Source organism: Mustela nivalis (assembly GCF_964662115.1).
Source record: "Mustela nivalis genome assembly, chromosome: 10".
Classification (NCBI taxonomy): domain Eukaryota; kingdom Metazoa; phylum Chordata; class Mammalia; order Carnivora; family Mustelidae; genus Mustela; species Mustela nivalis.
In genome coordinates, this window is record NC_139029.1 from 46,550,752 (window position 1) to 46,567,804 (window position 17,053).

The 17,053-nt window shown below is 41.2% G+C and overlaps 1 protein-coding gene across 1 annotated transcript in view; it reads right to left on the bottom strand.

Moving 5' to 3' along the window:
• Window positions 1–5,172: 5,172 nt before the first annotated feature.
• Window positions 5,173–17,053, bottom strand: part of CYP2J2 (cytochrome P450 family 2 subfamily J member 2) — a 35,926-nt gene continuing 24,045 nt past the window's right edge. Inside the window, exons 8-9 of the mRNA XM_082685250.1 lie at window positions 13,735–13,873; window positions 5,173–7,714 (exon numbers count right to left, since the gene is read on the bottom strand). Of these exons, the coding sequence (XP_082541376.1) occupies window positions 7,536–7,714; window positions 13,735–13,873 (318 nt within the window). The 3' untranslated portion in view covers window positions 5,173–7,535. The remainder of the gene's footprint in view (window positions 7,715–13,734; window positions 13,874–17,053) is intronic.

The window sequence follows — 17,053 nt, forward strand, 5'->3', positions numbered from 1 at the left end:
GGCAACAGAGAACAAAAGAGCCATTTGAAAGAGTGTATGGTCTCCATGAGAGAGAGGGGTTTGCCACAACTCCTCTCCAAACTCAGTGTAGAGCAGATGAGTGATGAACTCCTGCTCCCAGCTTCTCCCTGAGAAGAGAAGGAATTGGACCTTGCACCTAGTGCTCCAAACTTTTCCAGCTGCTGTTCAGGGGAATTGGCTTTTATCTTATCTGTCTTGAGCACTGACAGGATTTGGCATACTCTATTCTCTGGGGGGCCACTAAAAACAAAGGTGACAGCTTGGACAAGCACCGAAGGTTTGAGAGGCATTCAGAGTCTCTGGTCAGGCTGATTAGTGAAGCTTATCTCCTATTTGAGGGCATTCTGTGAGGACTGGGAGAGGTGGGTGTTTTATCTGATGTGCACTCTCAAGGAAATTGAAGAAAGAGGAAAATCTGTTCTAGATAAAAGAACTAGGTATATCTCCAGAAACTGACCCTAATGAAATGGAGATTTCTGATTTATCTAACAGAACTAAAAAAAAATGATAAAGGTGTTCACTGAAGTGTAGAGAATAATGCATGAGCTAAGTGAGAATGTCAACAAAGAGAAAATATTAAGAAGTACCAAACAGAAATCACAGAGTTGAAGAACACAGTAACTACAATGAAAAATTCAAAAGTAAGCTTTAGTGACAGACTAGATTAAGCAGAAGAAAGGATTAACAAATGAAAAGGTTATTGGAAATCATTTGGTAAAAAGGGCAAAAAGAAAAAAGAATGTAAAAGTGAAGAGAGCTTATGAGACTTAGAGGATACTCATTATGGAAGTCCCACAAGGAAGAAAGAGAGATGGGCAGAAGGCTTATTCAAAGAAGTAACACCTGAAAACTTTCCAAACCTAGAAGAAAAAAATAGAAATCCAGATCCACGAGGCCCAAAGGATACCAAGTAAAATGAAAGAGACTCACACCAAGACACATTATAATCAAATTGTCAAAAGTTAAAGACAGAATTTTGACACAAGAGAAAAATGACATGTTACACACAAGGAAACTCCCTTAAGATTATGGGCAGATTTTTCAGCAGAAATCCTGCAGTCCAGAAGGAAGAGGGATGATAAATTCAGAAAACTGAAAGAAAAAAAAAAAAATCCCACCACCCATGAATACTTACCCTGACAAACCAGTCCTTCAAAAATAAAGGGGTGGTAAAGATTGTTAGATAAACAAAAGCTGAAAGAATTCATCACCACTAGACTTGACTAAAAAGAAGTATTAAAGGGGGTTCTTAAAGTTGAAATGAAATAATGCTAAAACGCAGCACAAGAGCATAAGGAAGCATGAAAGTCATTGGCCAAAGTAAATGTAATGTGATACCACTTCACAGTGGTGGGTAAGCGGCAGAATATTAATAACTATAAATGATGTTAAGGGACACACAATATAAATAGATGTCAATTGTGACATCACCAATGTATAATGTTAGGGGAAAAGAGAGGTAAAAGTGTACAGAATTGTTTATAAGTGAAATTACACACTTGAAACTGACTGTTAAGATAGTTTATGTAAGTCTCTTGGGGCGCCTGGATGGCTCAGTGGGTTAAGCCTCTGCCTTCAGCTCAGGACATGATCCCAGGATCTTGGGATTGAGCCCCGCATCAGACTCTCTGCTCAGCAGGGAGCCTGCTTCCTCCTCTCTCTCTCTCTCTGCCTACCTCTCTGCCTACTTGTGATCTCTGTCAAATAAATAAATAAAATCTTAAAAAAAGAAAATATAGTTTATGTTAAGTCCCATAGAAAAAATACAGAATTTACGTAAAATAAAATGAGGAAAAAATCAAAGCCTATCAATTAAAAAAAATACACAAAGGAAGACAGCAGGAGAGAAGAATTTCAAAAAGAACGATAAAATCATTTAATAAAAGGGTAATAATAAATTCTTCTGTATCAATAGTTGTTTTAAATGAAAATTGATTAAACTTATCAAAATCACTAATGTATAATGTACATTATACTAATGTATACTAATGTATACTAATGTATACTAATGTATAATGTACATTAGTACAAAAGGTACAAAAGGTACAGAGCAGCTGAATGGGTTAAAAAAAAAAAACCAGGACTATGTGCTATCCATAAGAAAGAATAAAGCAGGCTAGAAAGTAAAGTGCTAATAGAAAAGGAAGACAGTCCTTTCCTTTGGCAACCAGAAGAAATCAGGAGTATTTTTCAACCTTGAAAAAAGAAGGAAATACTGCCGTTGGCAACAAGGGACAACAACCTGGACATTGTGCTAAGTGAAATTAGACAGTGATAGACAAATGCTGCATGATGTCCCTTAAGTGTGAAATCTGAAACTGAACTCATAAAAACGGAGTAAAACTGTGGTTGCCCAGAGACTGGAGGGTAGGAGAAATGGGGCGGTGTTCGTTAAAGGGTACAAAGGTTCAGTCATGTGGGATGAGTAAGTTCTGGAGATCTTATATACGTCGTGATGATGACAGTTAACAATGCTGCATTTCATACTTGAAATTTCTGAAAGGATAGCTCCTAACCCCCTGCCCACTGTCCCCCCTCCCAACAAAATTAACTATAGAGATGATGGATAAGTTATGCAGCTTGATTGTAGTGATTTTTTTCACAATGCGTCCTTACATATAAAAATAAGTTCTACATTATAAGTATATGCAAAAATGTCTCCTATTAAAGGCTTTTCAATTGAAATAGTATTAATTAGAATTTACTAATATTTTAAGTTGTTAAGAATAACTTATCCTAAGTTTTTTGTTTCATAAATCCAGTGCCTGTGTGTCTTCAGGGAACTTCTGTTGTTCACTGTGTGTCCTGTGTGCCGAACATAGTTTGCTATTTCTTTATGTGGTGTATAATTGGTTTGTTAAAAATTTGACCTATTAAATGATATAATGTGGAAATTCTGGAAATCAAGAACCACCCTGAGGTGGTAGTTATTACTGTTGTAGGTCTGTTATTATTACTGTTGTAGTTTGTGTTGCTTCTTGTTTGGTGACTTTCTGGGACGGATTCTGCAAAATTTCTGTTTTTCATCATGTGCAGCGACTGGATGTTCTGCTCTTAGTACCATGTTCAGCTCAGGTTCGGACAGAGGGTTCCTTAAATGCCCTGAAACCAGTAAGGCTCTCAAGGCTCTGCCTATGAGGCAGGTTACGTCTTGGACATGCTAGCAGGTAGTTCACAATTCTTAGATTTAATTTGCTGCTCATGCAGAGACTCAAGGTCAGCCAGAATGAGATATTAAGGCCTTCTCAGATCCTTCCTGGCCATGCACAGAGTCCTTCCATGTGCTTGGCCTTTTAGATTCCCAGAGATGTGTCAGAGCTGTTGGAAGCTCCCATGGACTTCTCCTTCCCCAGTTTTCTCTTGTAATCCTCTTGTTAGCACCAACTGGTATCCCCACCCTGGTTACCATAGTGTTGCACAATTGTTACCTATTTTTTTTTTTCAACAAATACAGACTTTTTTCACACAGACTCCACTTTGAGTTAGGTCAAATAAAGACAAGCCCTGAGAATGGGGTTTTTCGGTGACCTGCCAGACAGGTCAAAGGGTGACAGGTGTCTGGGCACGGGCTTTTGGGGTTCTCCAAACCCATCCTGCCCCCTCCAGTGGTTCCTTGGCGCTTGGTTTTCTCAACTCTGTGGTAGCGAGGCTGCTGCTTTTTAAGGAGACTGCAGAGTTGGGGAGAAGAGAATGGGACTAGGGTAAGTTAAATGCCACAGAGTTTGCTGTTCTTACTGAGATCCAGCTCTTTTTTTTTTTTTTTCCACCTTAAACAAATGCTCAGATTATGGCAAGACATTGATTACTTTTCAGAGTTCTGGGAATATGGATTTTGACAATTTTTGTTAGTTTTCTAGATGCTTTTGTGGAAGAGTGGCTTTTTGGAGGTCCTCACTTTGCCATTTCAGAATTTTCTCTGCACAGGTGAGATTTCTAGAACAAGAAGGGACCTTAGTGTACAGTCTTTGAATGTGCAGTTAGGGCACAGAGAGCCCAGAGACTCGCTACGTAGCCACAGGAAATGTCTGACACTGGACCGTTGGTGCTCCTGCTCTGCCTCAGCCCCTCAGCTTCTCTCCTCATCCTATAAGTCCAACAGACATTTACTGAGCATCGACTCTGCCCCAAAACTCTTAGGGATGGAGCCTGGGTGAGCAAGGCACAGCTGCCTCCAAAAATCTCAGTGTAACTGGGAGATTATTTGGATAAAGGAAATGAAAACTTTTGAATAAACTCCTCGGAGAATGGAGGAGGGAGCAACCAACTGGCTGAGAGTCAAGAAAAATGTCACTGAAGAGTTGACATTCAGACTGGTTCTGTCCTGTGTCATGAGATACTTCTTACAGAAAAAAGAAGCATCTTTAAAAACATGACAATGACAAAGGACCTAGTCCGTCTAGGAGATTGAGAGGAGCTCACTTGTTGGGCAAAAACATTAAAAGATGTGACTGATGAAGCAAGCAGGTTTCAGATCACAAAAGTTATCATACGCCTGGCCAAGGAGCAGGTCCACACATAAGGGCCCTGCACAGTCCACACACAGAGGGCGCCGATCCCCTAGACTGCCCGCGAAGGCCCAGGGGTTGCAGAGTTTGGGCAGCCCATCAGAGGATTTATAATGATCTTATAGTTAATAGAATCTATTGCTCTGTGATCCAGCGAGGAAAAGATCAAGTTGTCTAGAAGAAAAACTGTATAAATCATAAGTTTTTGCCTGAAAGGACTGTAACAGCATTACAACTACAATTTAATCTATTACATGCCAAGTGTATGTAGTGTGTGTGTGTATATACATATGTATATATGTATATACAGTACTATATATATAGTATATATATTATATGTATATACACGTATATATAGAGAGAGACTCACATGCATATTTGGTATTCACAGTAACTACAAACACAAATATATATGGTCCTCTCAATTAAATTGCTGATGTATCAGACAGTTGAGGATAACTTACGCTGCATAACCCAAAATCCCAAAATCTTAGTGGCTCACAACAAAATAGGTTTGTCTTATTGCATGTCCATCATGAATCAGTTGGGACTCTGCATTATGTCTTTGTCACCTGGATGTAAGCTGACAGAACTTTATCTGGGACATTGCTGATCTCGTGGCAGAGAAGAAAGAAACATGTTGAGCTTGTGGAACTTCTGCTATTTTATTGAGCAAGTGGCATGGCCATTCTTGGATGCATCAAGACGGTTATCCACAACTGTTCCATGGAGCCGAGTACCACAAGGAGAGACAACCCAGAGAGGGATATTGGCTCTTTTGATCAGTTTCATAATTTACCAAAGTAGGTATTATTTAATTCTATTTTTCAGATTAGGATACGAGTTGAAGAAAGTAAAGTAGCCCATTTAATTCACAGGCAGAAGTTAATGGTAAAACCTTGAACTGAATTTAGGTATGGCCTGCAGTCCACCCCCTTGAATCTTTAATGTTGTTTTAGGTACCTCAGAGCCCTGTGATCTCTTTGGACCTTTGATGTACTTGGGTTAAGAGAGACCTCTGTTCTGACCCTGACTGTTGCAATAGGCATCATCAATGATTCCGTGCCGGCCCCTGAAAGTGGCCCTTTCCATTCGACCCTTTATTCTTGCTTAATTTCTTATCTGCTTTAAAAGCAGGGGGAAAAGTTCTTAACTTTTCAGAGCAGAACACACAGCTGATGGTGAATGCACAAAAACACAGTGTGACCCAAATAGTATAAAATACCCATCCAGGGACATCAGCCTATTCTTAAGAAATAAGCATGGGGAAAGGAATAGGTGGCCCCATTTCAGAAAGCCACCTGGGAAATGGAACAGACACAGTGAGGTAAGAACAAGCCTGCACTCCTCCTACCTTGTTCCTGAAGGAATGTAACAGAAGTTGGCATGAGGACTGAGAAACAGGTCATTGGAATCAGGTGAAAAGGACAGAGGGGTAGTGGCAGAGATCTGATTTGGAGTGATAGGTCTAATCTAGCACCCGCCCATAATGATTCTACCTTATTTTATTAATCCACTATTTTTGAGTCCTATCATGTTCCAGGCACTGTTCTTGAAAAAGACAGATACTGTTCCTGCCCTCAAGGAATATATATTAGTTAGCTACTGCTGTGTAACAGTACATCTGAAAACACAGTGGCTTAAAACAATAACCATTTAACTCCTAAAGCTCTGGGTGGCAGTTTAGGCTGGGTTCGGCCAGGCAATTCTTGTCTCAGCTGGGATCACTCATGCATCTGCATTCAGCTTCTGGATATGCTTGGGTCCAGCTCATCTCAGATGGTCTCAGCAGAGCTCTGGGGGTCAGCCAGCTGTTAGCTAGGGATGCAACAGCAATGACTAGAGTGTGTTTCTCATCCTCCATCGGGTTACACAGGCTTGTTTACATGGTGGTAGCAGAGTTCCAGAGGAGCAGGCAGAAGCACACAAGGTCTCCAACTTGGGGAAAAAGACCTCCCATATGGTTTAGTCCAGTTTGGCAGGTGTTTTTGTGTTTGTTTGTATTGGGGTTTGACGTCAAATTCCATGGACCATCAGCATTACTGATGGTCCATTACTTGACCTTCAATTTTCTTCCCATTGTCTCCCCTCAGCAACTACATGCAGAAGGACTGAGCAAGATTCTGGCATTTCTGGTTCCCTACTATAAAATACTGTACCAGGGCTCTGTTGAGTTTAGGCTGGTAATATTTAACCATTCAAAAGCTGACCATCTGTTTGCCAGAAAAGTTCACACCCACCCCATAGTTAAATCCTTGTGGAAAGATGCCTGATAGAGGAATTGAGGCAAACAGATACTCTTAAGGATGGAAAGTAAATTCCACTTTGTTTCCCAAACATGTTCCCCGCATTTAATTGGTAGTGGTCACACTCTACTCGGTCCTGATTCCACAGCCAGTGTAGTATTCCCTTAAGTAAACTACAGAAACTGCTTCCTTGTAGAAACCTGCATACAAATAGGGAGTACTAGCTGCCTAGCTGACTTCCCAGAGGGCCATTCTAGGGTGGGAGCAAGGTAAAGCTTGGATAGTGCCACCAAGTGTGACAGCGTTTGAGGGCAGCCTCTGGCTGCCCCAGGGTCCAAATTCTAACTCTTACCAAACATTTGGCACCACTGTGACCTGAGCCACCACCACAGGCTAGAAGCAAATCCATGTCTAAAGAAGCAAGCAGGAAAAAGGCAGATTTCAGCTCTAACTTTTCTGATAAGCTGTATGGTTACCAAACCACTCAAAGTCCATTCCTTTAGAGGAAGAATCATTATCTGCTTTTCATCTCCTGGATGAAAAGGTAAATCATTCACAACATAACAGATCTGCTCAAGGCTCCATCAGAGAAAACAGCAAGGCTGGGATTTGGATTGTGCTTCCTCTTGAGTTCAATTCCTATGGCTGTCCCTTAGAGTCATGTTCCATTTCATCACCTCCCTTCTGAGTAGGTGCCAGTGCCTTCAAGGACGCACCACTTTTTGCCTTCCTTTCTCCTCTCCCTGCCCAGCGACTTCCGACATCAGGACCGAGGGACTGCACAGAGTCGGTGGCTGACTGGGGAGATGGTGATGCCCGTTCTGTACTTTAAGCTCAGCTTCTCATCGTTGGGGGCCCTGAAGGTAAATTTTTGCACAAGGGACGTGAAGAAAATAAACAGCTCAGACTTGGCCAGCTGTTCTCCAAGGCATACCCGCTTTCCTGAAAGGCAAAAGCATAAGACAAATCATCTTTCCATCTGGTGTGGGTGCCCACCCGGAACTGATTATCTCCTACTTCTTGCAAAACCTGAGCAGAAGAAGGGGCTGATAGGTCCCAGAGCTTTATGTACAGAGGCTCATTTAATCTGACAACCGTCCAGGCCAAAGTGTAAGTCTGGACTCAAAAACTCCCAATGCTTTCAGGGGTCAGGAAGCTGCCCCACAGGGTGAAGGCACAGGGTGTAGGACAAAAGAGGAGGGAGGCCTGGGTTGACCTCAAAAGTGGAACTGTTAGCTGAAAGGCTTTTCAAAAATCAGTCAGCAAACAACATTAGCAGACAGCAAAACAAAAAACTCTGTGTTGATTAATTTATTCATTCCTTAAGACTGTAGAAAAGTATAAGCCAATAAATTTCTAAAATGCAAGATGTCTTTCCCTTATGTCATGTTTTCCTCCCTCAGGACTGCGGGTCTCATGGCCATGGATGGCTCTCTACATTGGAGTTTTCTCAGGCTCTTTCCTTGAATAGTCCTTAAACATAGCAGTCCTTCTCCAGTGGGGATTTTGCTTCTAACGAGGGGGGCGTGTCCCTTGCCGAATCCCTTGGCCCACAGTTGGCACCATTTCACTCCTTGTTATGTGAGGGAGGAACTGGAGGCAGGGGGAGATCCAGTTCAACTCCTTGCGCCTTCTAGCCAGGTGATTTGGGCATCAGGGGGAGCGTGTGTGTGTGTGTGTGTGTGTTTACAATGGGAACCTTATTTTAGGGGCACCTGGGTGGTTCAGTCAGCTAAGTGTCTGACTCCTGATTTCAGCTCAGATCATAATCTCAGGGTCATGAGATCAAACCCAGTGTTGGGCTTAAGATTCTCTCTCTCTCCCTCTGTCCTCTACTCCTTAAACAAAACAAAATAAAACAAACAAAACAAAACAAATAAACCCACACACTAAAAATGGGAACCTTATATGTTGGGTGGGCTACACACTGAATCCAAATAGATCAAAGAATTTAATAACTTACATTGAAAAACAAACTAGCTTAACACATCACCTAGATAATAATAAACATTCTAGCTATAAAATAGCTTAGCATTAACTTCCTCTGGTTAATTCTCAAAAAATGGAAGAATACAATTTAAAAGAATACCTTTATTATTTATATTTTATTTTTTTATATTATGTTAGTCACCATACAGTACATCATTAGTTTTTGATGGAGTGTTCCATGATTCATTGTTTGCAAATAACAACCAGTGGTCCATGGTATATGTACCCTCCTTAATGCCTATCACAAGACTACCTTTCAATAAAAACATTTGGATGGTGGGATTACTAAAATAGCTTTCTGCATATTACAGTTCTTTACTGTGATACTTTCCATAGCATGCCTTTTATTCTGAAACACTTTTGAAGTACAGAAAACTTGCAAGAATAATACAAAGAACTTGTTTCTTCTGAGTTATTTATTTGAAAGTGCCTTGTCTATATTACCTATGAAATCTTTAGTATGGATTTCCTAAAAGCGAGGACATTCTCCGACATAACTACAGTATAACCACCAAGTCAGGCAAACATTGACACATTGCTACCATTTTGCCCCCGAGATCCCCAATCAGATTTTGCTACTTGTCCCAATAATGCCCTTTATTGGAAAAGGGCCAGTTGAATATCAACTGGTGCATTTGGCTGTCATGCAAGTGACGACTCAGCTGCCATGTCTGACATTTTTTTTTCTTACTGAGCTTTTCACTTTTATTCCGTGCAGTATTATATTAGCTTCAGATGTACGGCATAGTGATTCAACAGTTCTACACATTGCTCAGTGCTCATCATGGCAAGTTGCTCCTTAATCCCCACCACCTATTTCAGGCAACCACCCACCTCCCTCCCCTCTGGTAACCATGAATTCTCTATAGTTGAGTCTGTTTCTTGGTTTGTGTCTCTCGCCTTTTTTTTTTTTTTCCATTTCCTCATTTGTTTCTTAAATTCCACATATGAATGAAATCATATGGTATATGTCTTTCTCTGACTAACTTATTTCGCTTAGCATAATACTCTCTAATGCCATCCATATTGTTGCAAATGGTAAGAGTCCATTCTTTTTTATGGCTGAGTGCTATTCGTGTGTGTGTGTGTGTGTATCCACACCAGGTCTATATGACTGGCTTTTTTGAAGACAAACAGATTACTTGGTAAATGCCTCTCATGTTTCCTCATGATTAGATTCAGGTCGTGAGGTCATGCATTTCTGATAGGAGTAACACCAAAGTGAGGCTGTGTTCTCATTTCCTTCTATTGGGTGGTACACAGTTTTGATTTGTCCCGTTATTGGTGGTGTTAACTTTGGTCACTCAATTAAGGTGGTGTCTACCAAATTTTTCCCTGTAAAATGATTATTTTTCTCTTTGTAACTAGTAAATACTTTAAGACTATGTTAATGAGCCATTCCTCACTGATCTTTCATCCACTAGTTTCCATTGCTATCTCTTGGCTAAATTACTTATTACTCTGATGGTTGCCAAGTCATGAGCTTTAAAATTCCATCATTCCTTCCACATCTTTTAGCTAGAATTCTACTAAAGGAAATTCTTTCACTCATACCCACTTTTCTACCCATTTATTTATATCAGTATGAGTTCAGAGATTCCTATTTTTATTCAAAGGGTTATAATTTGTTATCACTATTTGTTTTGATGCTCAAGGTGTTCCAGATTTGGCTATTAGCTGCCCATTCAAGCTGGTATTTCCTTAACTTTTGGGCACAACTGTGTTTCAGGCTCATCTTACCCTTTCCCAACCCTAGAATCAGCCATCTTTCTAGAAGTCCAAATTCCTTTTAGTGGATAATGATATCTAGAAACCAAGATCTGGGCATTTGGCATGCTTGCTGATATCAGGGTTGTGCTGCTGTCAGTGCACATCAGAGGCTAGAGCTGGGGAATCTGTATGTATGTGCTGTGAGTATATATATTTAAATATATGTATATGTATCCATGTTTACATCTATATTTCTATATCTGCCAACCTACCTATCAGAAATCTGAGTTCATATCGATAACCTCTGGTTCCAACTCAACACCAGAGTTCATTCTATCTTCTCTTTTTCCCTATTTGTAACTTCCTCCCATTATCAGTAGGTTTACTTTTTGGATCTGTATCCCTTGTATACGACCCGTCACCACCACAGCCACCCTGCACAGACCCCACCTCATCTCACTTGTGCTCTGACCCCCCACTCTAGGCTTCTACTGTCCTCTTCCTTGCAACAACCTCCTGCAGTTTCACTTCTGCCACCTCTTTTGTGTGTGTGTCTATGATAACTTACTTTCTCCCTAAGTAATACATATTCACCACAGACTTCTTTTTTAAATGCATGAAAAAGAAAGGTATAAAGAAGATGATAAAAGATGTAAAAGATGGTTATAATCCCATAATCCTTACAAGAGCCCTTGTTAACATTCTGACATATTTCCTCACGGTCCTTATGGGGATCCCTGTGGAAACTATAACTGGTATAATTCTCTGTGCTGCATGTGCTACTTTGTATTTTCCCATGTAATCAAATACTCTTGAAAACTCATTAATGTATGCATGCCTTCATTTTGTCCTTTGCCTAGAAGGGGCTGTTGAGGAAATAAAATTAGGTAACACCTGCAGAAGTGTTTAGTAAATGTGAACGTGCAGCACAATTATGCTGCTGCTACATTATTTGGGGCCTGTGTTTCCTACCAGCAGGTGTCTCATGCATCTCTGTTCCCTCTGTCTTTCTCTCTTTACCCATCACACGTAGCATGATGAGCAAATTTGTTAAAATGGTACCTAGTCAGCTGTCCTGTGAGTACTAAGATTCTCCTAGAAGAATCCATTCATGATGACAAAATCAGACCCAGATAGTCAGAAACCAGTAGTAACCGGCTGTGGGTAGTGAGCAAACTCATCTCACAGAGCTAAATTTTTCCCCCTTGTCACATCCATGAAATAATCTCTCCTCTAACTGTATCATGTGGCCAGCTGAGCAACGCTACCAAGAAGAGGACAAGCAGGAGTGTTCTTTTCAAAGCAGGAAAATGAGGACTGCTTGCTTTCAAAGCTTCCGCCTGGATCACAGGAAACTGGTATCTCCTTGATACTCCCACCACCTGGCTGTCACCAACTAACAAGGTCGATTACTTCACTGGTAAAATGAGAGAGGTGACCTAGGTGTTTTGGGAAAAGTTCTTCCTAACCTCATCCTCTATGACCAAACGATCTTATTTGAAAAATAAGGAACCAAACTCTTGCCTTTCCTGAAGCTGCCTGCTGCCATGTCAGATCAACCTAGAAGGACTTCAGTGAGGAAAAGAAAATAGGAATTTGCCAAAATAGCTTCACAATATTCCCTGGTTATGTACAAGTAGTAATTTCACACATGATCTTCTTTCCCAAGAAAAAAGAAGGGGCCGTCCATATCTCTCTTAGGGACGCTGTCTCCAGAAAGTGCTAGACCAAGAAGCAGGAAAAGCAACTGTGTGCCAAAGATGGGAGTGGGATGGGAAAGAAGAAAAAACAGTGTGCTGACATTTTCTTAACTCATTGGATTTTTTAGATTTCTGTTTCTTCTGTTCAGCTAACTCACATTCTGTCATCCCTCCTGTGGGAATCCCCAAATTGTTTGCCTTCTTTGAATTTCATTCTCCTCCATCACAGGGATAAAACTGACTGCAAACCAGCTCTAATTCCCCTCTTCTCCATGTACTCACATGATCTGTAATGTGACTTCATACCGTATCCCACCAAAAATTATAGTATTTTCCACTCCCTTAGGTGGGACTGAGTTTATGACTTGCACTGGCCAACAGAATGCCATGGAAGCGACAGAATGTTGGTCCCCAGCCCGAGCCTTAAGAAATATTTTATGCTTCCATTCTCTCTCTCGGGATCTTAACACCAACATGTAAACAAACCAGGCTAGCTGCTGCAGAATGAGAGGTAATGTGGAAAGCTTTGTTGTTCCAGCTGAGGTCATCCTAGATCAGCTGTTCAGCCAGCTGACCTCCCAAACACAAACTCAGCTAAGACCCAGCAGAGCTACCTAGCTGAACTATAGACTTGTAAGCAATACTACAGTTTTAATAACTTATTGTCTTAAGCCACTGAGTTTGTGGACTGTTATGCATGCGTATGCTAACTGATAGCTGTGGGATGAATTTTCAATCAAAGTGGAAGGGCCTTTAAGTGGGAAGATGAGTTAGATTCCAGTTGTGGTAAAGAGAGCAGTAGACCAGAAGTATAAAACCTTGAGTCTTGGGCCCCTCTTCTGCCAATTTCTGGGGCACAGGATCTTGGATAAGAAACCTCTCCCTTATTTTCATATTAAGAATGGAAATACAGCTCATATTTCCTCATATTAAGAATGGAAATACAGTTCATATTAAGAATGGAAATACAGCTCACTTTCCTGTCTAATTATTAATAACTTGGTTGCTGCAAAGATTAAGTGAGATCATGTGCTTGCAAATGAAGTCTGTAATTAAGAGGGTATGATAAAATTCTCAATAGCAGAGCACCAGTGAGGCAAGAATAATTATAATCCTTGAAATTTACAGCTGGGACTTGGTACTGAAATACAAACTTTGAAGCTACTGTAGACAGAAGACTGGAAGATATTCTTACATCTCATAGCAGCTTTCCTATTAGGGAGGACTTGTCCAATGTGGGCAAAGATGACATAGAATGAGGTGAAGTAAGACAAAGATCTAATCAGAATCCGTCCAGGTACACTCAGGGTGGTATGCCCCTTGGGCTTCAGGTCATACCACTTGGGTTCAAATTTCAGTTCCTCCCCTTGGAAGCCTTAGTGTCATCACCAAAATGACAGTGGACCACAAATTCAATTTGTATTTATTTTTAAGTTAATGATAAGCAGACTATCGTGTATTCCATTAGTGAGGGCTCTGTGTAACGTGTAGCAGGGAGAAGAGGAGGGGGAGGGCTAAGAGAAAGACTCTAGATTCAGACACTCCTATTTGTTTATAACTCACCTATTGAGAAAGGCAGAAAGGTTTCCCTTTTCTTAAACTGTCCATTCTCCAGAAAATGCTCCGGATTGAACGTGTCGGGGGTGGCCCATTCTGCGGGGTCCCTGTGCAGTGCAGTCAGATTGGTCAGGATCATGGTCCCCTGGAGAAGGCAGCAAAGACTCAGGCAAGGCTTGACCCACACAACACACCTACTCAGAAGAGTAGCAGTCCCCTGACTCCCACACCAGGGGCTGATCACACCCCACCCCACCCCACAGACTCCCTCCCCCTCCCCAACTCACTGTCTTTGGAGCTCAGTCCCTCTCCCACCCACCCTGGCCCCTGCTCTTTGTGATGGGACAGCTTAAAGTGATGGGCTTGCAGGGCATTTGACCAGGGAAGTGTAGATTCTATTGTCTGAAGAAGGGATCTTCCTACAGGGACTGCTCCACACTCTAAAAGCAGAGTGAGCTTTGAACAGGATTTAGTGATGCCACACCCATCCACACACCCACATCTTGAATACCTTTCAGTAGCTTCCCACCACCTTTAGCTGAGAGACCCATCTGCTGACCACCACCACCACCACCCCCCCCCCCCCCGCCAGTTTGGACCGCTCTCCTTCATCTGCGCTCACACTACAGAGGCCTCCTTTCAGTTTCTCAAAACTGCTATGTTCCTACTCACTTCCAGGGCCTTTTACAAGCTCTTCACCTTGCCTGGAATGCCTTTTTTCTCTATCACTGATCTAACTCTCAATCATCCTTTAATCCTCAACTCAAACACTTCCCTTTGGAAGCCCTTTACTCCTAGTTCCATATCTTTATGGAAACCAGCAAGTTCTCCCAGCTGAGCATTTATCATGGTTTATAAGTATATACTTGCATGATTACTTTATTCAGAGTTGTTTTCCTAGATGGGGGCATTTTAGATGCTTAATGGACATTTATTAAATTACTAAAGAAATAATGGCTATTTTGAGCATTTTCTAAACACTACATGAATGATCTTATTTTACCTCCACCTCTGGAGTAGTTTTAAAGTTGTACGGATAAGTCAGTCAAAGCTCTGAGACATGAAGTGACATGCCCAGAGTCATACAGTGGAAGGAGGTAGAGCCATGATTTGTTCAAGGTCTAGTTTATGTCAAAGCCATGGCTCCATGCTTCTATAAGATACAGTCAGTGAGGGGCACCTGGATGGCTCAGGTCATGATCTCAGCGTCCTGGGATCGAGCCCCACATCAGGCTCTCTGCTCGGCAGGGGGCCTGCTTCCTCTTCTCAGCCTCCTCTCTGCCTGTGTCTCTGCCTACTTCTAATCTCTGTCTGTCAAATAAATAAAATCTTAAAAAAAAAAAAAGATACAGTCAGATTTCTCAATTCCCATGGTCTTTATTAAAGCTGATATTAAAAATCAGGGGTAGAACGACTCTGTTGAGCTAAACGAATTGCTAGAAAAATGCAAACAGCACCTGTGAAATAACTTAGACCTCAGCCTTCACCCACAAGATGGCAATCAGTAAGAAAACAGTGAATAGAAACAGCTGCAGGAATAGGTATAGGAATGGGTAAGCGCCTCCGGTTCTGTCCCCAGATAAGGCACATGCAAAGGGGCCTAGACAAATTGGAATGGATCCACAGAAGCCGGCCAAGACCTTGAGAAAGAAAAGGAACTGTATGTGCAGTGTGCAGAGAGGACACCAGAGGGCCAAGCTGTCGCAGAGATCTTAAGACTGGTGGGCAGCTTGAGAACAAAGTTTCCTTTGTGAGGAAATTGAATCAGTAATCAAAAATCTCCCCACAAACAAGAGTCAAGGACTGGATGGTTTCCCAGGGGAATTCTACCAAACATTTAAAGGAGAATTAATACCTATTCTTCTGAAACTGTCTCAAAAGAAAAGAAATAGGAGGAAAACTTCCAAACTCATTCTGTGAGGCCAGCATTACCTTGATCCCCAAACCAGACAAAGATAATAATAAAAAAGAACTATAGACCAATATCACTGATGAACATGGATGCAAAAATTCTCACTAAGTTGCTAGTAATAGGATCCAACAGTACATTAAAAGGATTATTCACCACGACCAATTGGGATTTATTCCTGGGCTGCAAGGTTGGTTCAACATCAGCAAATCAATCAGTGTGATACAGGACATTAATAAGAGAAAGAATGAGAACCAAATGATCCTCTCAATAGATGCAGGGAAAAAAAATTTGACAAAGTACAGCATCCTGTCTTGATAAAAACTCTCGGCCATGTAGGGATAGAGGGAACATAATATCATAAAAGCCACATACGAAAAACCCACAGCAAATATCAACCTCAAGAGGGAGAAACTGAGAGCTTTTCCTCCAAGATCAGGAACATGGCAGGGATGTCCACTCTTACTACTATTGTTTAAAATGTACTGGCAGTCCCACCATCAGCACCAGACAACAAAAAGAAAGAAAATGCATCCAAATCAGCAAAGAAGTCAAACTTTCACTCTTTGCCTATGACTTGATGACTCTATGTAGAAAACCCAAACAACTCAACCCCAAAATTGCTAGAACTGATCATCGGGATTCAGCAAAGTCACAGGATATAAAATCAAAGCATAGAAGTCAGTTGCGTTTCTATACACTAACAGTGAGACAGAAGAAAGAGAAATTAAGGATCCCATTTGCAATTGCACCAAAAACCATAACTTCCCTAGGAACAAGTCTAACCAAAGTGGTAAAAAATCTGTACACTGAGAACTATAGAACACTTATGAAAGAAACCGTGGAGGACATAAAGAAATAGAAAAACATTCATGCTCATGGATTAGAACAAATACTGTTAAAATGTCTATGCTACCCAAGGCAATCTACAGATTCAGTGCAATACCTATCAAAATGCCATCAGCGTTTTTCACTGAGCTGGAACAAACAATCCTAAAATTTGCATGGAACCAGAAAAGACCCCAAATAGCCAGAGGAATATTAAAAAAGAAAACCAAAGCTTAGGGCATCACAATGCCAGCCTTGAAGGTCTATTACAAAGCTGTCATCATCAAGACAGCATGGTACTGGCACGAAAACAGACGCATAGATCAATGGAACAGAATAAAGAACCCAGAAATGGTCCTTCAATGACTCTGTGGTCAACTAATCTTCAACAAGGCAGGAAAGAATATCCAATGGAAAAAGTACAGTCTCTTCAACAAATGTGCTGGGAAAATTAGACAGCCACAGGTAGAGGAATGAAACTGAACCATTTTCTTACATCATACAGAAAGATAAACTCAAAATGGATGAAAGACCTCAATGTGAGACAGGAACCCATCAAAATCCCAGAGGAGAACATAGGCAGTTACC